The sequence below is a fragment of the Mobula birostris genome, chromosome X (assembly GCF_030028105.1).
Source record: "Mobula birostris isolate sMobBir1 chromosome X, sMobBir1.hap1, whole genome shotgun sequence".
NCBI classification, from domain to species: Eukaryota; Metazoa; Chordata; class Chondrichthyes; order Myliobatiformes; family Myliobatidae; genus Mobula; species Mobula birostris.
Genome location: NC_092402.1, coordinates 6427379 through 6452185, shown reverse-complemented (window position 1 = coordinate 6452185; position 24807 = coordinate 6427379). Strand labels below are relative to the sequence as shown.

The window sequence follows — 24807 nt, the reverse complement described above, 5'->3', positions numbered from 1 at the left end:
AGGCGGGTGCGGGGTGAGGCTCCGACGGCGAGAGAGGGCAGGCTGCTGTCCGGGGGACGGGGAACCCTGGGAGGCCCGCTCCCACCGTGCGGCCCTTTCATCCCGAGTGAGGGGCGGCGCTGGGTGGGAGATCGGACAACCTGGAAGAGGCGTAAGGCGACGTTGAGGTCAGACGGAAAGGGCTGGATTCACGGAGAGCGTGGCAGGATGTCACGGCGACAGTCTCTTATACACCCAATCACCCTCGGCCTTGTGGGTGAGGGTGGAGTCAGCTCTCCGGTCCTCCTTCAGGCGCTGGAACAGGATGCGATCGTGCAGGCGGTTAGTCTGACCTTGCCAGAATTCTATGATGTCAGGCTCCAGGAGGTAGCCGCCCCTTTAAGGAAAGGATTGCACCGTGAGGGTAAGGCTGCAACTCCGCGAAGCCCTGGCTAGACAACTCTTGGAGTATTGTGTTCCGTTCCGGTCGCCTCATTACAGGAAGCTTTAGAGAGGGTGCAGAGGAGATTCGCCAGGATGCTGCCTGGATTAGAGAGGGTGCAGAGGAGATTTACCAGGATGCTGCCTGGATTAGAGAGGGTGCAGAGGGAGATTTACCAGGATGCTGCCTGGATTAGAGAGGGTGCAGAGGAGATTCACCAGGATGCTGCCTGGATTAGAGAGGGTGCAGAGGAGATTTACCAGGATGCTGCCTGGATTAGAAAGGGTGCAGAGGAGATTCACCAGGATACTGCCTGGATTAGAGAGGGTGCAGAGGAGATTTACCAGGATGCTGCCTGGATTAGAGACGGTGCAGAGGAGATTCACCAGGATGCCGCCTGGATTAGAGCGGGTGCAGAAGAGATTCACCAGGATGCCGCCTAAATTAGAGAGGGTGCAGAGGAGATTTACCAGGATGCTGCCTGGATTAGAGAGGGTGCAGAGGAGATTCACCAGGATGCTGCCTGGATTAGAGAGGGTACAGAGGAGATTTACCAGGGTGCTGCCTGGATTAGAGAGGTTGCAGAGGAGACTCACCAGGATGCTGCCTGGATTAGAGAGGTTGCAGAGGAGATTCACCAGGATGCTGCCTGGATTAGAGAGGTTGCAGAGGAGATTCACCAGGATGCTGCCTGGATTAGAGAGGGTGCAGAGGTGATTTACTGGGATGCTGCTTGGATTAGAGAGCATGTCTTTTGAGGAGAGGCTGAGCGAGCTGGGCTTTTCTCTTTGGAGTGAAAGAGGGTGAGAAAGGATTTGATAGAGGTGTACAAGCTGATAAGAGGCAGAGATAGAGAGGACAGTTAATTTTAAACTGATTTGGGTGGGGGGTGCAGAATGTCAGAAGTCGTATTTTTTTTAACATGGAGTGGTGTGTGTGTGGAACGCCCTGCCAGGGGCGGAGTTAGAGGCAGATACATTCGGGGCATTTCAGACACACTTCGATAGTCACATAGACGGTAGATAAACAGAGGGGTCTGTGGGAGGGAAGGGTTCGATTGACCTGACAGCAGGTTAAGGGGTCAGCACAGCATCACGGGCCGAAGGGCCTGCTCTGTGGTGAACTGATTGATGTTCTAGGCTCTATTTATTTCACTGAACAGAGTAAGGGCTTCCTTCGATTTCACGCCAGCCTAATCACAGGACAATCCACTCTGAGCAATTAACCTACTAACCGGTAGGTCGTGGGAGTGTGTGGGAGGAAACCAGAGCACCGGAGGAAACCCACGCAGTCACGGGGCGGGGGGGGCGGGGGGAGGACATACAGAGACTCCCTGACAGAGGACGTGGGAACTGAACTCCGAACCCCGGAGCCCCCTGCTGGCGCAAAACAGCGAGCCGCCACACCACAGTGTACCGTGGGAGTGAGCCAGTGGGGTTGACAACTGACGGGCTCACCAGTGTTCGCCCCACCACCCCCCAGCTGCTCCCGGATTTAGCTTCGGGACCTGTCTGCGCTCCCCAGCTTGACCAGACTGGCCTACGCTCGGCCCCCCCCACCCCCTGCACCGTCCCCCACCCCGGCCATCGCTCACCAGTAGTCAGGCATCGGCACCTCCTGCGCTTTGTAGAGTTCCTCCAGCTCTGAATTCTTCGTCCTTAAAACTGCAAGAAGAACGTGAACCACAGGTTAGGCAGGTCGGGACTTTTGCACACAGCACTGTATTTGTCAGCGTGGAGCAGACAGCGAGTTTGTAAATCTGGCGGAGCAAAGGACGCTGGGAGTGGCGAGGGTGGGCTGTCATGGGAGGGGTGCGGGACAGGTGGCAGAGAAGGAGTGCCAGGAGTCGGGGGGTGCAGACACACCCAACCCTGAGACACCAGACAAGATCATCTGATTCCAAACAATCGTTTATCAATCATTACAAAATGTCTCTCTGGTGCTTCCCGCTCCCTCCTCCCTCCCTTTCCCTTTTCCCAACCATGATTCCCCTCTCCCTCCCCCCCTTCCCAACCATGATTCCCCTCTCCCTTCCCCTTTTCCCAACCATGATTCCCCTCTCCCTTCCCCTTTTCCCAACCGATTCCCCTCTCCCTTCCCTTTCCCAACCGTGATTCCCCTCTCCCTTCCCTTTTCCCAACCATGATTCCCCTCTCCCTTCCCCTTTTCCCAACCATGATCCCCTCTCCCTTCCCCTTTTCCCAACCATGATTCCCCTCTCCCTCCTCTTTCCCAGCCATGATTTCCCCTCTCCCTTCCCCTTTTCCCAACCATGATTCTCCTCTCCCTCCCCCTTTTCCCAACCATGATTCCCCTCTCCCTCCCCTTTTCCCAACCATGATTCCCTCTCCCTCCCCCTTTTCCCAACCATGATTCCCCTCTCCCTCCCCCTTTTCCAACCATGATTCCCCTCTCCCTCCCCCTTTTCCCAACCATGATTCCCCTCTCCCTCCCCCTTTTCCCAACCATGATTCCCCTCTCCCTTCCCTTTTCCCAACCATGATTCCCCCTCTCCCTGTCCCCCTTCCCACTCTCAGTACACAATAGAGACCCAGATCAGAATCAGGTTTATCATCGCTCACTTACATCATGAAAATTTGTTTTTTTTGCAGCAGCAGCAGTACAGTGCAATGTTTAAAAATCACCATAATACTGTTTAAACAGCTTAGGCACCGTAGCTATGGATATCTGTGCCTGAGACTGTTGCACAGTGCTCTAGTTAGGGCGACTGGGTATCAGGAAGTAAAGTGCACAAGGTGAAGGGGTAAAGATTCATTGGGAACTTGAGCAACATTCTTACGCTCGAAACTGTGGAACGAGAACGCTCCTCGTACGCTAAACCCTTTCATTGCCGGGATCACTCTTGTCACCCTCCTCTCGACCCCCTCCCATGTCAGGACCTCCGTTCCTGGATAAGGGATTGGAAGAACCTCATTCGACCTAATGAATCCCGAGATTCATTTTTTTGCGGGCGTTCACAGTAGAACCGAGAAATACAACAGGATCAATGAAAAAAAAAAACACTACACACAAAGGCTGGTGCCCAAGAGGGAGCTGGCCGGGTTTACAACTTCCCCCCGATCCTGTGCAGTAGCCCTTCCTCACACCAGACTGAGATACAACCAGCTAGAATACTCTCCATGGGCCAAAATGGAGGAAAATTGGGTCTAGTGTGGACTGGGGCATCTTGGTCAGCAGGGACCAGATGGGCAGAAGGGCCTGACTCTCTGCTGTATGACTCCACCATTAAGTCAAACTGAGGGGGGTGGGGAGTTTGGTGGGGGGGGTGGTGACTCCATAAATCTCTGGTCATTCCTAAATTGTCGACTGGTTACTCCTCTTTGAAGATGTTGCCTCATCTGCTGGGTTCCTCTACCATTTTAGTGTCTGTGCGAGTGTCTGTGAGACAGTGTGTGTCTGTGTCTGTGAGAGCATGTGAGTGAGTGAGAGAGCATCTGTGTGTGTGAGCATGTGTGAGCCTGTGTGTGAGGGAGTGTGTGAGCAAGTGTGTGTGTGTGAGCGAGTGTGTGTGTGTATGTGTCTGTGTGTGAGGGAGTGTGTGAGCAAGTGTGTGTGTGAGCGTGTGTATGTGTGTGGAGTGTGTGTGTATGTGTGTGCGAGCGAGTGTGTGTGAGTGAGTGTGTGTGAGTGAGTGTGTGTGTGTGTGTGTGTGTGTGTGTGTGTGAGAGAGAGAGTCTGTGTGAGGGAGTGTGTCTGTGTGTGTGTGTGAGAGAGTCTGTGTGAGGGAGTGTGTGTGTGTGTGTGTGTGTGAGTGTGTGTGTGTGTGTGTGTGAGAGAGTCTGTGTGAGGGAGTGTGTGTGTGTGTGTGTGTCTGTGTGTGTGTGACAGAGTCTGTGTGAGGGAGTGTGTGTGTGTACGTGTGTGTGTGTGTGTGTGAGACAGAGTCTGTGTGAGGGAGTGTGTGTGTGTGTGTGTACGTGTGTGTGTGTGTGTGTGTGTGTGTGTGTGTGTGACAGAGTCTGTGTGAGGGAGTGTGTGTGTGTGTGTGTGAGTGTGTGTGTGTGTGAGAGAGTCTGTGTGAGGGAGTGTGTGTGTGTGTCTGTGTGCGTGTGACAGAGTCTGTGTGAGGGAGTGTGTGTGTGTGTACGTGTGTGTGTGTGTGTGTGACAGAGTCTGTGTGAGGGAGTGTGTGTGTACGTGTGTGTGTGTGTGTGTGTGTGACAGAGTCTGTGTGAGGGAGTGTGTGTGTGTGTACGTGTGTGTGTGTGTGTGTGTGTGACAGAGTCTGTGTGAGGGAGTGTGTGTGTGTGTACGTGTGTGTGTGTGTGTGTGTGTGTGTGTGTGTGTCTGTGAGCGAGTGTGTGAGTGAGCATGTGTGTGCGTGAGTGAGTGAGTGAGAGCGTGCGCACTTGCGCGTGTGCATGTGTATGTTCCAGCAACTGGAGACCCTCTTGCATGTAGCTGGGCACGTCCCCCCCGGACCGCCGGTTTCGGTTCTGGGCAGTGTCCCTCCGGGTGAGTGGGATACGCCACAGTGGGGCAGGCTGAGGTGTCCAGGCCGATTAACAGAGCTTGTCAAGACGGACAATTCTCTCTGCTGCAAAGTTCAGAGACAAGTTCGAGCCATTCAGGGTCAGATTAGGAAGCACTTTTCAAATATAATTTCTCTTTCGCACTATTTTTAATCTAACTATTTAATATACATACTTACTGTAATTGGTTTACTGATTTCTTTCTATATTTATTATGTATTGCATTGAACTGCTGCTGCTAAGCTAACAAATTTCACGGCAGATGCCGGTGATAATAAACCGGATTCTGGTTTGATTCTCACCTGTGACCACCGGAGGTCTTGCACAGCCCTCGATCTTCCTTTAGCGCAGCTACAAAGAAAGCACGACAGCGGCTATTTCATCAGGAGTCTGACGAGTCTTGGCATGATGCTGAAGGCTCGAGGAAATTTCTACCGATGTACCGTGGAGAGCATCCTAACCGGCTGCGTCTCCGCCTGGTATGGGCGGGCGGGTGCACAGGGTCAAAATAAGCTGCAGAAAGTTGTAAACTATCTCAATCAGCTCTGTCATGAGCACTAGGAACCCCAGCATCCAGGACATCTTCAGAGAGTTTTGCCTCGAAAAGGCAGCATCCCTCATTAAAGTCCCCCACCACCCAGGACGTGCCCTCTGCTCATTGCTACCATCAGGGAGGAGGTACAGGAGCCTGAAGACACACACTCAACGATTCAGGAACAGCTTCTTCCCCTCTGCCATCGGGGAGGAGGTACAGGAGCCTGAAGACACACACTCAACGATTCAGGAACAGCTCCTTCCCCTCTGCCATCAGATTTCCGAACAGACATTTAACCCGTGAACACCACCTCCCCTCCCCCCCACTGAGGACAGGTGAGACTACATCTGGAGGTCATGGCTAAGGGTGAAAGGTGAAGCGCTTAAGGGGAACACGAGGGGGAAGCTTCTCCACCCAGGGGTTGGAACAAGCTGCCAGCAGAACTTGCAGACGTGGGTTTGACTTCAACACTTAAGAGAAGATTGGATAGGTACGTGGGTGGGAGGGGTACTGGGGGGGGTGTGGTCTGTGGTCCCGGATGCATGTAGATAGGACCAGGCAGTTTAAAAAAAGGCTCAGCATGGACTAGATGGGCCGAAGGGCCTGTGTCTGTGCTGTACTGGACTTTTCTATGACTGTAAATACGTGTGATTTAGTGGATCTGTGATAGGGGAGTGTGCTCATGGACCGTGGGAGAGGGGAAGGAAGCTGTTCCTGAATCGTTGAGTGTGTGTCTTCAGGCTCCTGTACCTCCTCCCTGATGGCAGAGGGAAGGAAGCTGTTCCTGAATCGTTGAGTGTGTGTCTTCAGGCTCCTGTACCTCCTCCCTGATGGCAGAGGGGAAGGAAGCTGTTCCTGAATCGTTGAGTGTGTGTCTTCAGGCTCCTGTACCTCCTCCCTGATGGCAGAGGGGAAGAAGCTGTTCCTGAATCGTTGAGTGTGTGTCTTCAGGCTCCTGTACCTCCTCCCTGATGGCAGAGGGGAAGAAGCCATTCCTGAATCGTTGAGTGTGTGTCTTCAGGCTCCTGTACCTCCTCCCTGATGGCAGAGGGGAAGAAGCCGTTCCTGAATCATTGAGTGTGTGTCTTCAGGCTCCTGTACCTCCTCCCTGATGGCAGAGGGGAAGAAGCTGTTCCTGAATCGTTGAGTGTGTGTCTTCAGACTCCTGTACCTGCTCCCTGATGGCAGAGGGGAAGAAGCTGTTCCTGAATCGTTGAGTGTGTGTCTTCAGGCTCCTGTACCTCCTCCCTGATGGCAGAGGGGAAGAAGCCGTTCCTGAATCATTGAGTGTGTGTCTTCAGGCTCCTGAACCTCCTCCCTGACGGCAGAGGGAAGAAGCTGTTCCTGAATCGTTGAGTGTGTGTCTTCAGGCTCCTGTACATCCTCCCTGACGGCAGAGGGGAAGGAGCTGTTCCTGAATCGTTGAGTGTGTGTCTTCAGGCTCCTGTACCTCCTCCCTGACGGCAGAGGGGAAGAAGCTGTTCCTGAATCGTTGAGTGTGTGTCTTCAGGCTCCTGTACCTCCTCCCTGATGGCAGAGGGGAAGAAGCTGTTCCTGAATCGTTGAGTGTGTGTCTTCGGGCTCCTGTACCTCCCCCCCTGACGGTAGCAATGAGAAGAGGGCATGGCCGGCGTGGTAGGGGTCCTTAATGATGGATGCCGCTGTCTTAGGCCAGTTAGCTTAACATCTGTAGTCAGGAAAATGCCTGAAGCTGTCATTAAGAAAGAAATAGTGAAACATTTAGAAAGGAGTGGTTCCATTAGACATTCGCAGCATGGATTCAGAGGGGGCAGGTCCTGTTTGACAAACTTACTGGAGTTCTTTGAGGACATAATGAGTGCAGTGGATAGAGGGGAACAGGTGGATGTCATATACTTGGATTTCCAGAAAGCGTTCGATAAGATACTGCACAAGAGACTTATAAATAAGATACGGATGCATGGAGTTGAAGGAAGTGTATTGGATAGTGGGTTGGTGAACCAATAGAAGACAGAGAGTTGGTATAAATGGGTGTTCCTCTGGTTGGCAGTCAGTGGTGAGTGGGGTGCCTCAGGGGTCAGTGCTGGGTCCGCAGCTGTTTACCATTTACTTCGATGATTTGGAAGAGGGGACTGAGTGTAGCTTAGCAAAATTTGCTATTGACACTAACAAATTGTACAGAGGATGTGGAGAGTCTGCAGAGGAATATAGATAGGTTAAGTGAGTGGGCCAAGGTCTGGCAGATGGAATACAATGTTGGTAAATGCGAGATCATCCACTTTGGAAGGAATAATGGAAGAGCAGATTATTATTTACATGGTGAAAGATTGCAGCATGCTGCTGTGCAGAGGGACTTGGGAGTGATTGTGCATGAATCACAAAATGCTGGCTTGCAGGTACAACAGGCTATTTAGAAGACACGCAGAATGTTGGCCTTCGCTGCTGGAGGGATTGAATTCAAGAGCAGGGAGGTCATGCTGCAACTATCCAGGGTACTGGTGAGGCTGCACCTGGAGTACTGCGTGCAGTTCTGGTCTCCGTACTTGAGGAAGGATATACTGGCTTTGGAGGCAGTGCAGAGGAGGTTCACCGGGTTGATTCCAGAGACGAAGGAGTTAACCTATGAGGAGAGATTGAGTCACCTGGGACTATAATGTCTGGGATTCAGGACAATGAGAGGGGATCTTATAGAAACATACAACATTTTGAAGGGGATAGATAAGATAGAAGTAGGAAAGTTGTTTCCATTGGTAGGTGAGACTAGAACTAGGGGACATCGCCTCAAGATTCAGGGGAGAAGATTTAGGACGGAGATGAGGAGAAACTGTTTTTCCCAGAGAGTGGTGAATCTGTGGAATTCTCTGCCCAGGGAAGTAGTTGAGGCTTCCTCACTAAATATATTTAAGATAGAGTTAGATAGGTTTTTACATAGTAAGGAAATTAAGGGTTATGGGGAAAAGGCAGGGAGATGGAGCTGAGTTCACGGACAGATCAGTCGTGATCTTATTGAATGGTGGGACAGGCTTGATGGCTTAATCCTGCTCCTATTTCTTACGTTCTTATGTCTTTTGAAGATGCCGTGGATGCTGGGGGGGGGAGCCGGCTGAGTTCATGACTTCCTGCAGCATTTTCCTGAGCCGTGCAGTGACCACCCCTCCTCCCCACCCCGTACCAGACGGTGATTTTAATAAAAAGCAACATTCAGAATGCTGTCTGAGGAAATCCGGCACAGCCTCCGGTGACGTGCCGAATCTCCTCCAAACTCCGAATGAAGTGCAGCCGCAGTCGTGCCTGCTTTGTACCCGCTGGGCCCAGAGACGTCGGCGCCCAGGAACGCAGGGGCCCAGCTCGGACCCCGGATGCACCCACCTGCCGGTCGGGGATGACCGCGCTCTGCCGGCTGACCACAGCCCCGATCTGGCTGCTCCTGGGCCGGGAGTGGAAGTAGTCCTGCGACTCCGCCCTCGGCAACCTGGCCACGCGCCCCTCGATGCGCACCTGAGGGGTGAAGGGAACAGCCTCGGTCAGCAGTACCAGCGGCGGGCTGCTCCCGGGCCGCCATGTGGCCCTCTATCTATTGGCGGGACCCGACGGAGACTGGGAGACCGTTTCGCTGAACACCTATGCTCTGTCCGCCAGAGAAAGCAGGATCTCCCAGTGGCCACACATTTTAATTCCACATCCCATTCCCATTCTGACATGTCTATCCACGGCCTCCTCTACTGTCAAGATGAAGCCACACTCAGGTTGGAGGAACAACACCTTATATTCCGTCTGGGTAGCCTCCAACCTGATGGCATGAACATCGACTTCTCTAACTTCCGCTAATGCCCCACCTCCCCCTCGTACCCCATCCGTTATTTATTTATATACACACATTCTTTCTCTCTCTCCTTTTCTCCCTCTGTCCCTCTGACTATACCCCTTGCCCATCCTCTGGGTTCCCTCCCCCTTGTCTTTCTCCCTGGGCCTCCTGTCCCATGATCCTCTCATATCCCCTTTGCCAATCACCTGTCCAGCTCTTGGCTCCATCCCTCCCCCTCCTGTCTTCTCCTATCATTTCGGATCTCCCCCTCCCCCTCCCACTTTCAAATCTCTTACTAGCTCTTCCTTCAGTTAGTCCTGACGAAGGGTCTCGGCCCGAAACGTCGACTGTACCTCTCCCTAGAGATGCTGCCTGGCCTGCTGCGTTCACCAGCAACTTTGATGTGTGTTGCTTGAAATTCCAGCATCTGCAGATTTCCTCGTGTTTGCATTTTTAAATTAGCTACTTAGAAAACTATGTTACTTCATTTATCTACCCAGCCACTGGGCGAATTCAACCCCAACCTAATCACAGGGACAATTTACAATGACCCATTAACCTACCAACCAGTACGTCTTTGGACTGTGGGAGGAAACCAGAGCACCCGGAGGAAACCCACGCGCTCGCGGGAAGGAACGAATAAACTTTCCTACAGCGGACACCGGAATTGAACTCTGAACTCCAACACCCCGCCCCCCCCCACCCCAAGCTGTAATAGCGTCGCGCAAGCAACTAGGTTAGCGCAGTGCCCCAAAGGCCCATGGAAAAAACACACACGCACACACAAAACGCTGGAGGAGTTCAACAGGTCAGGCTGCGTCTACGGAGAGGAATAAACAGCCGACGTTTCCGGACCGCCGATGTATCTTCTGTTCAATTCCCCTCCGTAGATGCTGCCCGACCTGCTGAATCCCTCCAGCGTTTTGTTTGTGTGTGTGTCTGAGAGAGATGGTCTGGCACGACTCCCGTTACCAACCTGGTGGTAAAGCTGTCATCCTCTGTCAGTCAAGTTAGCCCGCCAGACAACTGTGCAGCCTCAATACCTCCCTGTGCGATTTTAATCCTCGATTTCCTCACTTGCAGACCGCAGTCAGTTTGACATCTCCCCCGCGGTCTCCGTCAGCACCGGTGCACCACGAGGCTGTGTGTTCAGTCCCCTGCCCTACTCGCCTTACACTCCTGACTGTGCGGCTAAGCACAGCTCTGGTGCTGTATCCCAGCTTGCTGACGGGTCCCCTTGCCGCCGTGACGAAACAGCGTACAGGAGGGAGGTTGAAAATCCAGCTGGGCAGCGCCACAACAACAACCGCTCGCTCAACGTCAGCAAGACCCAGGAGCTGGGTATTGACCTCAGGAGCAGCAAACCACAGGTCCACGAGCCATTCCTCCTCGGAGGGTCAGCAACTTTAAATTCCTCCTCAGCGTCATCATTTCAGACCTGGGCCCAGCACATTAGTGCCTCTACGTCCTTCGAAGTTTGTAAAGATTCAGCATGACTTCTAAAACTTTGACAAACTTCTACAGACGTATAGCGGAGTACTGACTGTCCGCGTCACGGCCGGGTACGGAAACACCAGCATCCCTGAACGGAAAAGACTACAAAAAGTAGCCGTCCATCACGGGTAAAGACCTCCCCGCCACTGAGGGCATCCAGAATCTACAAGGAGCACTGCCACAGGAAAGCAGCATCCGTTGTCAGGGACCCGCCCCCACCACCACCCAGGACACGCTCTCTTCTCGCTGCTGCCGTCAGGAAGAAGGGGGGGGGAAATAAATCGTGCAAAGAGAAAGGAACTTAGTTCACGGGTTCATGCCCTTTCAGAAATCGGGTGGCGGAGGGGAAGAAGCTGTTCCTGAATCATTGAGTGTGTGTCTTCAGGCTCCTGTACCTCCTCCCTGATGGCAGAGGGGAAGAAGCTGTTCCTGAATCGCTGAGTGTGTGTCTTCAGGCTCCTGTACCTCCTCCCTGATGGCAGAGAGGAAGAAGCTGTTCCTGAATCGTTGAGTGTGTGTCTTCAGGCTCCTGTACCTCCTCCCTGATGGCAGAGGGGAAGAAGCTGTTCCTGAATCGTTGAGTGTGTGTCTTCAGGCTCCTGTACCTCCTGCCTAATGGCAGAGGGGAAGAAGCTGTTCCTGAATCGTTGAGTGTGTGTCTTCAGGCTCCTGTACCTCCTCCCTGATGGCAGAGGGGAAGAAGCTGTTCCTGAATTGCTGAGTGTGTGTCTTTAGGCTCCTGTACCTCCTCCCTGATGGCAGAGGGGAAGAAGCTGTTCCTGAATCGCTGGGTGTGGGTCTTCAGGTTCCCGTACCTCCTTGGTGATGGTAGCAACGAGAAGAGGGCATGTCCTGGGTGGTGGGGGTCCTTAATGATGGGTGCCACCTTTTTGAGGACTCGCTCCTTGAAGATGTCCTCAATGCTGGGGAGGCTGGTGCCCGTGATGGAAGCTTGGGTTGAACTGAGGCCTCTGTGGGTCAGGGGTGACCATGGATGCTGCATCCTAGCTGTCTAGATACACAATCCAGGGCAGTACGATATGGAGAGCGAGCTGTTGTCCGTGTAGCAGGTTCCCCCTCTCCACTCAGCTGACGAACCCAAAGGAACGGCAGAGGTCGATACAGTTTGGCACCAGGAGTCGCCAGTCAGCGTTGAACTCAACGTAGAGACTCCAGCTCCGGATTTTTCCCTCGGGGTTCACTCCCAAAGCCTTCCCTGTGAGTGGGTGTTGCCACAAGGCAGCGGGAGGTTTGAGATCAGAGTTTTCCTTCTCCTTGATGAGCTGCCAACAGCGGCTGACTAGCCCCGTCCGCCCGGAGCGACTGGTTTTAAGGTGCCTGTAACCCACCTTTGCCCCTTCTCCTGTCAGTAGAAACGGTTCCGCCGGGCTTAGTAGCTAAAACACACGTGAAGGCCGGGAGCTGGACTTGGCTGTCAGAGGCTGTTTGAGACGCACGCCAATGAGAGCATTTGGACTCGGACTTGGAGCTTGTCCCCACTCCCACCCCGGACTCTAACAACCTTGAAGGAACCGATGGAGGCCAGTGCTGATGAGTAATGATCAAACTTAAATCTGAGAGCTTGGAGATGAGCCCCATCCACTCTCCATGGACAGCCTGTTACGGTGTATTAATTCTGCGAGCCACACCAGCCGGTGAAACAGGGGAGGGAAAGGTGGTGGGTTTCGTAACAGAGTCGAGATGTAAACGAGGACGTACTTGCCTGTTCAGGGGCTCCCAATAGAACACAATCGCAGCAAACGGGTTACTCTCCTGGAGAAAGAGGAAATCAAGTGGCTGAGGCTGTGGAGTTTAATATCGGAGAACGTCTACACGATACAACCTGAAATTCTTACTCTTCACAGACATCCTCGCAACGGGGAGAAAGGAATGAGTGACATGAAAACGCAAGAGCTCGAAAGCCCCCCCCTCAAAAAAAACACAGGCAGCAGCAAAACCATCGACCTTCACCCCCTCCCCACCTGGCACTTACTTGAAAGAATCAACCCCGTCACCCCCCACCAGGCAAGCAATAGCAAAGTCCCTGTGACTGAGAGTACAGGTGTTAACCCCAACACTTCGCCATCTCAGGAGAGGGAGAGGGAAGGAGAGAGAGAGGCGGGGGAAGAGGGAACGCCAACAGCTTGCTGTTTCAATGTCGCCATTTACAATAAATCTCAACTAACAGCGAGCGAGATATGTAATATGCTAATTAGTGGAATGATGTCAGAGTGTATGATAACGAGGGGCCAGTGCTGGTGGACAATGGGAAGAGAAATTGCACTCAAAAGGGTTGCAATGTACAATTGGTGTTTCCTATGGTGGGGGGAGTCTAGGACCAGAGGACACAGTTAGAGTGGATGTGGAGAGGATGTTTCCTATAGTGGGGGAGTCTGGGACCAGAGGGCACAGATAGACTGGATGTGGAGAGGATGTTTCCTATAGTGGGGGAATCTAGGACCAGAGGACACAACCTCAGAATAGAGGGACGTCCCTTTAGAACAGAGATGAGGAGGAATTTCTTTAGCCAGAGGGTGGTGAATCTGTGGAAGTTGTTGCCACAGACGGCTGTGGAGGCCAAGTCATTGGGTGTATTTAAAGCATAGGTTGATTGATTCTTAATTAGTCGGGGAGTCAAAGGTTACGGGGAGAAGGCGGGAGAACGGGCGAGTGGATGTGGAGAGGAGCGGGGACCAAGAGTTTCAACGTCCACTGGTTGCAACTTGTCTGTGACATTTTCAATGAGGTGGGAGAAGGCTTACTGCAACACACACACACAGACACACCACACACAGAGACACACCACACACCACAGACACACACACACACACAGACAGACACACACACACAGAGACACACCACACACCACAGACACACACACACAGACACACACACAGAGACACACCACAGACACACACACACACAGACACACACACAGAGACACACCACACACCACAGACACACACACACAGACACACCACACACCACAGACACACACACAGAGACACACCACACACAGACAGACACACACACAGACACACACAGAGACACACCACACACAGACAGACACACAGACAGACACACCACACACCACAGACACACACACAGACAGACACAGAGACACACCACACACCACAGACACACACACAGACACACCACACACCACAGACACACACACAGAGACACACCACACACACACACCACACACAGACACACACACAGACGCACACACATACACCCCACACCCCCCACACACACACACACACACTCACACAGAGACACACATACAGAGACACACCACACACACACACACACACACACACACACACACCACACACACAAAATGCCAGAGGAACTTGGCCAGCTTTCAGGCCGAAACCCTGCTTCAGTCCTGACGAAAGGTCTCGGCCCGAAACGTCAACCGTTGACTCTTTTCCAGAGGCGCTGCCTGGCCTGCTGAGTTCCTCCAGCGTTTTACGTGGGTTGCTTTGGACCTTTGCAGATTTCCTCCCGTTTTGGGAGATTTACTGCGGCAGAGGTGGGCCAGGAACGTGAGGAAAGAGAAGGCAGGGAAGGCAGGCGGCAAGGAGTGGGCCTAAACTGGGTTGCCATGACGGCAACCGGCCTACTAGGCTGAGAGGAGCCTGCATGGGCGAGAGAGTTCATTCAGTAAGCTGCACAGGAGCTTTAATGTGTTGCTACGGCAACCTTAACTACTCACCAGCTCCCTCCCCTTCCTGCTTTCGTAGTTAGTGAAGAACTTAAAACCGTCGGGTCCAAACCCCTTCAGAAGCAACATTCGAGCAGAGGGCTTTCCATCCCTAGAAGTAAGGAGGTTCAAAGTTCAAAGTACATTTATTATCTACGAATTTAAACTATATACAACCTTGAGATTCGTCTCCTGACAGGCAGCCAAGAAACCCGATAAAACACATTTCAAAAAGGCCTTTGGAGGGAGGAGCTAAAGATGGCACCCGAGGGCAATGTCTTCCGGTTCATTCGCCAAACGGTTTAATTTCTGCTCTCTCATGTCTTGTCTCTTTTCCTTTCCAAGGGGGCCGGGCTCCTGTCGGAGTCCGTGACCTACAGCTGCAACTCAAGACCGCGGTTCTTCACGGCGGGGTGTTCTCGCCGAGTGGCCCAGCGCTTTCGACATCGCCAGGGAAGACGTGCGCCTTCGGGCCGCGTGACCCAATTCCTCGCCGGTAAGAGAGAGAAGCCTGTGGCTTGTCAAAATGTTGGGATAAACATTGGTTTTTTTTGGGGTGGAGTCTCGATCGTGGTCTCTGCAGGGGGGGTGGTGGGGGCTTTGTTATTGCTTGCATAATGGATGGTGGTGGGGTCGATGTTTTTGCTGAAGGAAGTTGGCGGGGGAAGGGCCGGGGGGGGGTGTGGGTTGACGCTGCTACTGATGGTTCTGCGTGGGGGTGGGGGCGGAGGAAGGGCTTTGGGCTTCTAACGTTTTCCTGTCCTTCATTCTTCAGGGCTTTCCTCCTGTTCCGTGGCTGTCTGTGAAGAGTAAGAATCTCAGGTTGTATACTGTATGCATTTTCTGAAATAAATTGAACTCAATGTGCAGGGGAAAAAACACAAATTGTGCAAACAGTAAAAAGCAAGCAGATAACATTCAGAACTGAAGTTCACGGAAGTGAACCCAGAGTCATAAAGCCAATTCAGTAGCCCACTAGTTGTGTAACGTACATGACGGCTGTACAGTCCGTCCCACTGAGAGAGCCCCAGACCCGCAGCAAAATCTTTTGGGTTCGCTTTCTCAACCAGTTAAACCCTTGACAGATTCAGCAAACATACACACGCACACAAAATGCTGGGGGAACTCGGCAGGTCTTTGGAGGGGAATAAACAGTCCATGCTTCGGGGTGAGACCCTTCATCGGGACACTAGAATCCTTCAGCAGGCCCTGGCCCAGAATATCGACTGTTTATTCCCCTCCATAGATGCTGCCTGATCTGCTGAGATTCTCCAGCATTGTGTCCATGGCAGATTTTTTTTCCTTCTTTTTAGCCAAAATGGACAATTTCACGTTTTTTCCCACAGTTTACCCAGTTTATCAGACGCCTGCCCATCTATATCCCTTTAGAACGTAGAACATATACAGCACAGTACAGCTTGCAGCCTTAGACGTTGTGACCTTTTAATCTACTCCAAGTTGAAGCCAACCCTTCCCTCCCACGTCGCTCTCCAGTTTTCTATCATCTATGTGCCTGTCTATGACGGTGGCAGGCTGGAGGTATGTCTGTAGTGCAGGAAGTGTGAGACGTCTGCAGGTCACCCTTGGGCAAGGTGTAGCACCTGCTTAGCCCCTCCCGATCAGGGTCAGGTGAACCTATGGGATCAGGTGGTGGGATGGTCATATGAGCAGCCGATGCAGATCACAAGTCCTGGTTGTGCGACCGCCGATAATCTCTGAAGAGTATTGATAATGGCTGGGGAGGGGGTGGTCACCCGTCTTGTAAAGACACTGCCCAGAAGAAGGTGATGGCAAACCCCTTCTGTGGAAAAAAACTTGCCAAGAACAATCGTGCTCAATGGAAAGACCGTGATCGCCTATGTCAGACAACATGGCGCATAGTGATGATGTCACATGACCCAACACATGATAATGATGATGCCTATCTAAGAGTCTTTTAAATGTTCCCTAATGCATCTGCCCTCTACCATTCCATGGCTCCAGAACTCTCCAGAATCTTGAAAAGATCTACCTCTGATGGCTTCCCCTGTACTTCCCTCCAATCACCTTAAAGTTATGCCACTCTCGAATCAGCTATTTCAGCCCCTGGGGGAAAGGAAATTCCTCTGGCTGTCCACTCTGTCCCTCTTATGATAAGGCCACAAGGCTTGGGAGTAAAATTAGGCTATTTGGCCCATCAAAGGGTGTGGGGTGAAAGCAGGGGAGTGGGGATGACTGGATGAAGTGGATCAGCCCATGATTGAATGGCGGAGCAGGCACGATGGGCCGAATGGCCCACTTCTGCTCCTGTATCTTATGGTTTTATGTCTGCTCTGCCATTCTATCCTGGCCGACTTAGTATCTGTCTATAAGATCATCTTGTAGAGTGCCACCAAGCCTGCTCTCATCTCTCTCAAGCCTGCTCATATCTGACCACTGAGAAAGAGAAGCCCCCAGCTTTTTGATATTGTATGTCCCTGATGGTTCACATCTCCCAGTTCCAGGTACACTGACAGCTCTGTGCCAACGTTCTCCATACAAGCACCCCCTGCCCCCACAATCACTCTCCTCCCCCAGGAGTAGGACCAGAGGGCACAGATAGAGTGGATGTGGAGAGGATGTTTCCTATAGTGGGGGAGTCGGGGACCAGAGGACACAGATAGAGTGGATGTGGAGAGGATGTTTCCTATAGTGGGGGAGTCTAGGACCAGAGGACACAGATAGAGTGGATGTGGAGAGGATGTTTCCTATAGTGGGGGAGTCTGGGACCAGAGGACACAGAAAGACTGGTATGAAATTTCTTTTTCAATTGTATTTCAATGTACAGTAAGCTGAATTAATTCAATCAGCATCTCCACCAACAAGGAGCCTCTAAACATCCCTGGGATTGGGGACACCAGCGACGCAATTTCAGAAGTTTACGATTCCGGAGTTGACGTGTTTAAGATGGCGTAGGGGGTGTTGGAATTCACTGGGTTCCAGAGCTGCGATCTTGGTGTCATCCTTGATCTTTGACGAGCCGGCGGAAAGATCAGCCATGATCTTATTGAATGGCGGGGCAGGCTCCACGGGCCAGATGGCCGACTCCTGCTCCCATTTCCTACGTTTGTGTTCCAAAAATTTGCTGATCCAATGAACTACGTTATCATCCAGACAACGGACCCAGCACCGATCCCTGCGGCACTCCACGAGACACAGGGCCTCCAGTCGGAGAGGTAACCATCCACTACCACTCCCTGGCTGCTCCCACAAAGCCAGAATATTGTTTTACTTTAACTGCAGTGTGAAGGAACAGAGGGATCTTGGGGTCCACGGGCTCGAATTTGCCGCGCACATTCATAGGGTTGTTAAGAAGTCAGATGGCGGGCTGGCCTTCATTAGTCAGGAGACTGAGGTCAAAAGCCACAAGGTAATGTCACAGAGCTATAAAACCCTGGGTAGACCACACTTGGATTATTGTGTTCAGTTCTGGTCACCTCATTACGGGAAGGATGTGGAAGTTTTACAGAGGGTGCAGAGGAGATTCACCAGGATGCTGCCTGGATTAGAGAGGGTGCACAGGAGATTTACCAGGGTGCTGCCTGGATTAGAGAGGGTGCAGAGGAGATTCACCAGGATGCTGCCTGGATTTGACAGGGTGCAGAGGGAGATTCACCAGGATGCTGCCTGGATTAGAGAGGGCGCAGAGGAGATTCACCAGGATGCTGCCTGGATTAGAGAGGGTGCAGAGGAGATTCACCAGGATGCTGCCTGGATTAGAGAGGGTGCACAGGAGATTTACCATGCTAATGTCTGCATTAGAGAGGGTGCAGAGGAGATTTACCAGGATGCTGCCTGGATTAGAGAGGGTGCAGTGGAGATTCACCAGGGTTTTGCCTGGATTAGAGAGGGTGCAGAGGAGATTCACCAGGATGCTGCCTGGATTAGAGAGGGTGCAGAGGAGATTCACCAGGGTTTTGCCTGGATTAGAGAGGGTGCAGAGGAGATTCACCAGGATGCTGCCTGGATTAGAGAGGGTGCAGAGGAGATGTACCAGGATGCTGCCTGGATTAGAGAGTGCAGAGGAGATTCACCAGGATGCGGCCTGGATTAGAGAGGGTGCAGAGGAGATTAACCAGGATGCTGCCTGGATTAGAGAGGGTGCAGAGGAGATTTACCAGCATGCTGCCTGGATTAGAGAGGGTGCAGAGGAGATTCACCAGGATGCTGTCTGAATTAGAGAGGGTGCAGAGGAGATTCACCAGGATGCTGCCTGGATTAGAGAGGGTGCAGAGGAGATTCACCAGGATGCTGTCTGGATTAGAGAGGGTGCAGAGGGAGATTCACCAGGATGCTGCCTGGATTACAGAGGGTGCAGAGGAGATTCACCAGGATGCTGCCTGGATATATGTTCTTTTACACAGAGAGAGGCGGTTGCGTGGAACGCCCTGCCAGGGCTGGTGATAGAGGCAAATACGTTAGGGACTTTTAAGAGACTCTTAGATAGTCTGATGGATGACAGAAAAATGGTGGGATATGTAGGAGGGAAGGATTAGATTGATCTCGGAGTAGGTTAAAAGGTCGGAACAACATCATGGTCTGAGGGGCCTGTACTGTGCTGTAGTGTTCTCTGTTCTGAACAGGAAGTGGGAGACGTTCCCCTGGGTGCAGTGAAGTGATTTGAAAGGCTGTTACTTGGCACAGCTGGCGAGACACATGGCATTGGCCTCCTGGATAGACGGGCACTTCACTGCCTCTTCAAACCAGTCACCGAACTGCTTCATAGGGTCCAGGGAAACCAGGTGAGCTTCTTCAAAAGCCTGTTCACAATCAGAGAGAGAGAAAGAAGACTGTTAGACCACAAGACATTGGAGCAGAATTAGGCCATTCGGCCCATCAAGTCTGCTCCTGTGATCCCATCATGGCCGATTTACTATCTCCCCTCAACCACCCCCCATTCTGCTGCCTCCTCCCCCCGCCCGTAAACCTCTGATGCCCCGACTAATCGAGATTCTGTCAGCCTCCGCTTTGTGCGGCCCGGTAGCGTAGCGGTCAGCACGACGCTTTACGGTACCGGAGATGCGGGTTCAATTCCCGCCACTGCCTGTAAGGAGTTCATAGGTTCTCCCCTGTGACAGTGTGGGTTTCCTCCAGGTGCTACGGTTCCCTCCCACAGTCCAAAAGAACCCTACAGGTCGGTAGGTTAATTGGTCATTGTAAATTGTCCCGTGATTAGGCGCAGGGTTAAATCGGGGAATAACTGGGGTGGCGCTGCTCGGGGGGCTGGAGGGGGCTGTTCTGCACTTTATCAAAAATAAAAATTTAAAATTTTAAAAAAGAAATAAGTATACCGAAAGACTTGGCTGGTACAGCCATCTGTGGCAGTGAATTCCACAGATTCATCACCCTCCAGCGAAAGAAATTCCTCCTCACCCCTGTTCTAAAGAGACATCCCTCTATTCTGAGGCTGTGTCCTCTGGTCCTAGACTCCCCCAGTATAGGAAACATCATCTGCACATCCACTCTATCTGTGTCCTCTGGTCCTAGACTCCCCAATATAGGAAACATCCTCTCCACATCCACTCTGTCTGTGTCCTCTGGTCCTAGACTCCCCACTATAGGAAACATCCTCTCCACATCCACTCTCTCTGTGTCCTCTGGTCCTAGGCTCCCCCACTATAGGAAACATCCTCTCCACATCCACTCTGTCTGTGTCCTCTGGTCCTAGACTCCCCCACTACAGGAAACCTCCTCTCCACATCCACTCTGTCTGTGTCCTCTGGTCCTAGACTCCCCCACTATAGGAAACATCCTCTCCACATCCACTCTGTCTGTGTCCTCTGGTCCTAGACTCCTCCACTATAGGAAACATCCTCTCCACATCCATTCTGTGTCCTCTGGTCCTAGACTCCCCCACTATAGGAACCATCCTCTCCATATCCACTCTATCTGTGTCCTCTGGTCCTAGACTCCCCCACCATAGGAAACATCCTCCCCAAGTCTTTCAATATTTGATAAGATTTCAGTGAGATCCCCCCCCCCTCATTCTTCTGAAGTCCAGTGAGTACAGGCTCAGAGCCAATTGGGATGAACTTTGCCCGGTGACCCCGGGGCCACCTCTGAGTTTGAAGCCTTTTTTTTAAATCCCTGAGATGTTTGCGCGCTCAGTTGTGACCGGTGTGCCTGCCAAGAGGGTGAAAGTCCGAGCCGTGTTTACTGTCGGAAGCACAGGTGCAGAGAAGGGACATTCAGGCACCCTGGATTTTTAAAATCTGGGTTACGTCCCCCGCAGAGCCCTGATCTCAACACCATCGAGGCTGTCTGCGATTCCCTTTTCGGGACAGAAGCCAGCGAGACTGCCGAAGTCTGCAGAACTGTGGCAAGTTCTCCCAGATACTTGGAACAACCTCCCAGCCGGGTTTCTTGCAAAACCGCACAGCAATGTATCTATGAGAACCGATGCATTTTTAAAGGCAAAGGATAGTCTCACCAAATATTGACTTAATTTTTTTTTACTGTTTACTGCTTACAGTAAATTATTCTGATACTTAGAGACTTCCATTATTTCTGAGCTCTCTTTCGCTCTAAAGTACTGTGGCATTGTGGAGGTTGTGATAAGGCAAGGTTTGCAGGCAAGGATAGCCAGTGGCCAGTGCGTCGTCGACCCAGACAAGTGAGTCCCCTTGAAGAGGCACCGCGGGCAAGGTAGGCGAGGTGACGGTGGTAGCGTGCAGCCAATCTTGTGGGGCCTCCGAAGTGAGACCTTTTCTAGAAAGTTCTTTCGGGAACATGGCTTCCCTTTGCAAAGATGATGAGCTCAGAACATAATGGAAGGACGGGAAGAACTCCCGAGGACTTGAGGGACAGGGTCCACGCTGTAGTGTTTGTGCACCAGGGGCCCCACTGGACTCCACTCTCCCTCCCTGCCAAGCCCCCCCTCCCCGTGACAGGGCCCACACCCTCTCACTGCTAGACCCTGTTCCTTCTCCACATCAGGATCCCCCCCCTCCCCCCGACAGGCCCCACACTCTCTCCCTGCTAGACCCTGTTCCTTCTCCACATCAGGATCCCCCCCTCCCCCCGACAGGGTCCACACTCTCTCCCTGCTAGACCCTGTTCCTTCTCCACATCAGGATCCCCCCCCCCCCGTGACAGGGCCCACACCCTCTCACTGCTAGACCCTGTTCCTTCTCCACATCAGGATCCCCCCCCTCCCCCCGACAGGCCCCACACTCTCTCCCTGCTAGACCCTGTTCCTTCTCCACATCAGGATCCCCCCCTCCCCCCAACAGGGTCCACACTCTCTCCCTGCTAGACCCTGTTCCTTCTCCACATCAGGATTCCCCCCCCCGCCCCCCGACAGGGTCCACACTCTCTCCCTGCTAGACCCTGTTCCTTCTCCACATCGGGATCCCCCCCTCCCCCCGACAGGGTCCAGACTCTCTCCCTGCTAGACCTTGTTCCTTCTTCACATCAGGACCCCCTCCTGCCCTGAGCCCCCAACCCTCAAGCCCAACCCTGCCCTCCACACCCCAGGGCAGCCCAGCACCGTAGGAGTCAGCACGTCACTTTACAGTATGGGTGACCCAGGATCAATTTCCGCTGCTGTCCACGGGGAGTCTAGGGTTACGCTGGGGGATTGCTGGGGCCGGGGGGCAGTGCGGCCGGGTGGGCCATGAGGGCCAGTTCTGTGCTGTATCAGTCAGTAAAATCCTGTAAAGTAATTCAGATTTCTCCTAGCGGGGCCTGCTGTGTTCTCTCTCTCACTCCCTCACTAACTCTCTCAACCACTCCCTCACAGTCTCTATCTCTCTCTCACACACCCACTGACGCTGTATCTCTCATTCTCACTTTCGCAGTCTGTCTCTCTAGCACACTGACCCCCCCCCCCACTCTCGCCGTCTCTTTCTCTCACATACTGACTCTCTCTCTCTCTCTCTCTCTCTATATATATATATATATATATATATATCTCTTCCTCTCATCTTTCTCGCTCATATTGTTCCCCCCCCCACCCCCCTCTGTCTCTCTCTCCCCCGCCTCCCGCTTTCTCGTTCCCCGTCTCCCAGGACTCCGTTGCCGTGTCCGTGTCAGGGGCGGCAGCCAGACGGGAGTTCCCCGAGGCAGCTTGTTTGCAAATGCAGGTGTCTTCACATCCCGCAGAATATGGTACCGGCCGTCCGCCCACTGACTGAATGTCACTCCAAGGACTTCCCCTGCCTTGGCGGGGCCTACCGCGGCGAGAACCGACACTGCTCCCTGCACGCAGGGAATCCGTAACCCCTCCGTGTAAAGATCAACTCCCACCCGGGACGTTATCGCTGGCAAAAGAGCAGCTCCCTCTGATATTAAATTTGCACTTGGGCCGGGGCTCCAGGAGGAGGCGCTTTTTTCTGTTTTTCTTAAACCTCACAGATTAATAAACATTGAGAGGGGGTTTCCGGCTGGTCCCGCAGGGATACATTGTAACCCGACATTGTTACATCCGCTGGTGTTACTCACGTCGCGGTCGCACTTGTAACTCTTCCGCATGGCGGCCACGTCCATTGAGTGGCCGGGCGGCCCGGAGCCGGACGACATTGCAGCGGCCTCCCGCCTCTTCTCGCCGATGCGCCCGCACCACCGACTGGCGGCCGCATGGATCCTCAGCGTGACCGTGACGCGCCGCCACATCGCAGTGCCAGCACGCCGAGGCTGCGTGAGCGGGTCGGGTGGGGTGGGGTGGGGTGGGGTGTGTGTATATGTCTGTCCTCCCACCATCGCTAACGCGATCACCCGCGCCCGGCTCTTCCGCAAAAGTTTCCAATAAGCTGAATGTATAAAGCCGGCCAACGATCAATTGTAACTGTGTTCCTCACCGGTGCCCCCGACCAGCACAGTCCGAGCGAGCGCCGGGGGGCAGCCCGCAGCCAACATCGCCTGCCTCGAACTTACTGACCTGCTAACCGGTACGTCTGTGGACGGTGGGAGGAAACCGGAGCACCCGGAGGAAACCCACGCGGGTCCCGGGGGGGAACGTACCATCTCCTTACCGGCAGTGGTGGGGATTGAACCCCCATCACGATCTCTGGCGCTCGACTAGAGTGACGCTAACCTCTGACACGACCCTGTGAACCTTACAGCCTCCTGGAAGGACTGAGCGGGTCGACCAGCGTCCGTGGGAGGCAGGGAACTGTGATACCATGGGTCGGGACCTCAAGATAGACGAGGTTCTGCACAAATCCGGAGCACAACACACACACACACACACACACACACACACACACACACACACACACCATAAGATATAGGAGCAGAAGCAGGCCATTCAGCCCATCGAGTCTGCTCCGCCATTCAATCATGGGCTGATCCAATTCTTCCAGTCAACCCCACTCCCCTGCCTTCTCCCCATACCCTTTGATGCCCTGGCTAATCAAGAACCATCCATCTCTGCCTTAAATACACCCAAAGACTTGGCCCCCACAGCTGCTCGTGGCAACAAATTCCACAGATTTACCACCCTCTGACTAAAGTAATTTCTCCACATCTCAGTTCTAAACAGACATTCTTCAATCCTGAAGTCGTGCCCTCTCGTCCTAGAATCCCCTACCATGGGAAAAAACTTCGCCATATCTAATCTGTTCAGGCCTTTTAACATTCGGAATGTTTCTATGAGATCCCCCCTCATTCTCCTGAACTCCAGTGAATACAGCCCAAGAGCTGCCAGACGTTCCTCATACGGTAACCCTTTCATTCCTAGAATCATTCTCGTGAATCTTCTCTGAACCCGCTCCAATGTCAGAATATCCTTTCTAAAATAAGGAGCCCAAAACTGCACACAATACTCCAAGTGTGGTCTCACGAGTGCCTTATAGAGCCTCAACATCACATCCCTGCTCTTATATTCTATACCTCTAGAAATAAATGCCAACATTGCATTCGCCTTCATCACCACCGACTCAACCTGGAGGTTAACCTTTGGGTATCTTGCACAAGGACTCCCAAGTCCCTTTGCATCTCTGCATTTTGAATTCTCTGCCCATCTAAATAATAGTCTGCCCATTTATTTCTTCCACCAAAGTGCATGACCATACACTTTCCAACATTGTATTTCATTTGCCCATTGCCATAGACTATCAAAGTCTCTCTGCAGTCTCTCTGTTTCCTCAACACTACTGGCTCCTCCACCTGTCTTTGTATTGTTGGTTAATTTAGCCACAAATCCATCAATACTGTACTCCAAGTCATTGACATACATTGTAAAAACACACACACACACACACACACACACACACACACAAAGTGCTGGAGGAACTCAGCAAATCCAACACATCGATTCAGTTACAAAGGAGGTACGACAGCGGCTGTATTTCATTAGGAGTTCGATGAGATTTGCTCTGTCACCTTAAACACTCATACATTTCTACAGATGTA

The 24807-nt window shown here is 52.6% G+C and overlaps 2 protein-coding genes across 2 annotated transcripts; both read right to left on the bottom strand.

Annotated features, from left to right (window-relative positions):
* On the bottom strand, positions 1-23086 carry pnpo (pyridoxamine 5'-phosphate oxidase). Its single transcript, XM_072249024.1, has 7 exons — positions 22897-23086; positions 19090-19214; positions 14449-14548; positions 12447-12500; positions 8794-8926; positions 2016-2085; positions 1-376 (listed from the first exon to the last, which is right to left on the bottom strand). The coding sequence occupies exons 1-7, from the start codon at positions 23065-23067 to the stop codon at positions 211-213; spliced, it is 819 nt and encodes a 272-aa protein (XP_072105125.1). The 5' UTR covers positions 23068-23086; the 3' UTR covers positions 1-210.
* LOC140191698 (uncharacterized) lies at positions 3982-5496 on the bottom strand (the record flags this gene model as incomplete). Its single annotated transcript, XM_072249349.1, has 4 exons — positions 5376-5496; positions 4360-4667; positions 4300-4327; positions 3982-4253 (listed from the first exon to the last, which is right to left on the bottom strand). Coding segments are annotated over exons 1-4 (729 nt in total), but the record flags the coding sequence as incomplete, so codon positions are not given.
* Positions 23087-24807: the final 1721 nt, after the last annotated feature.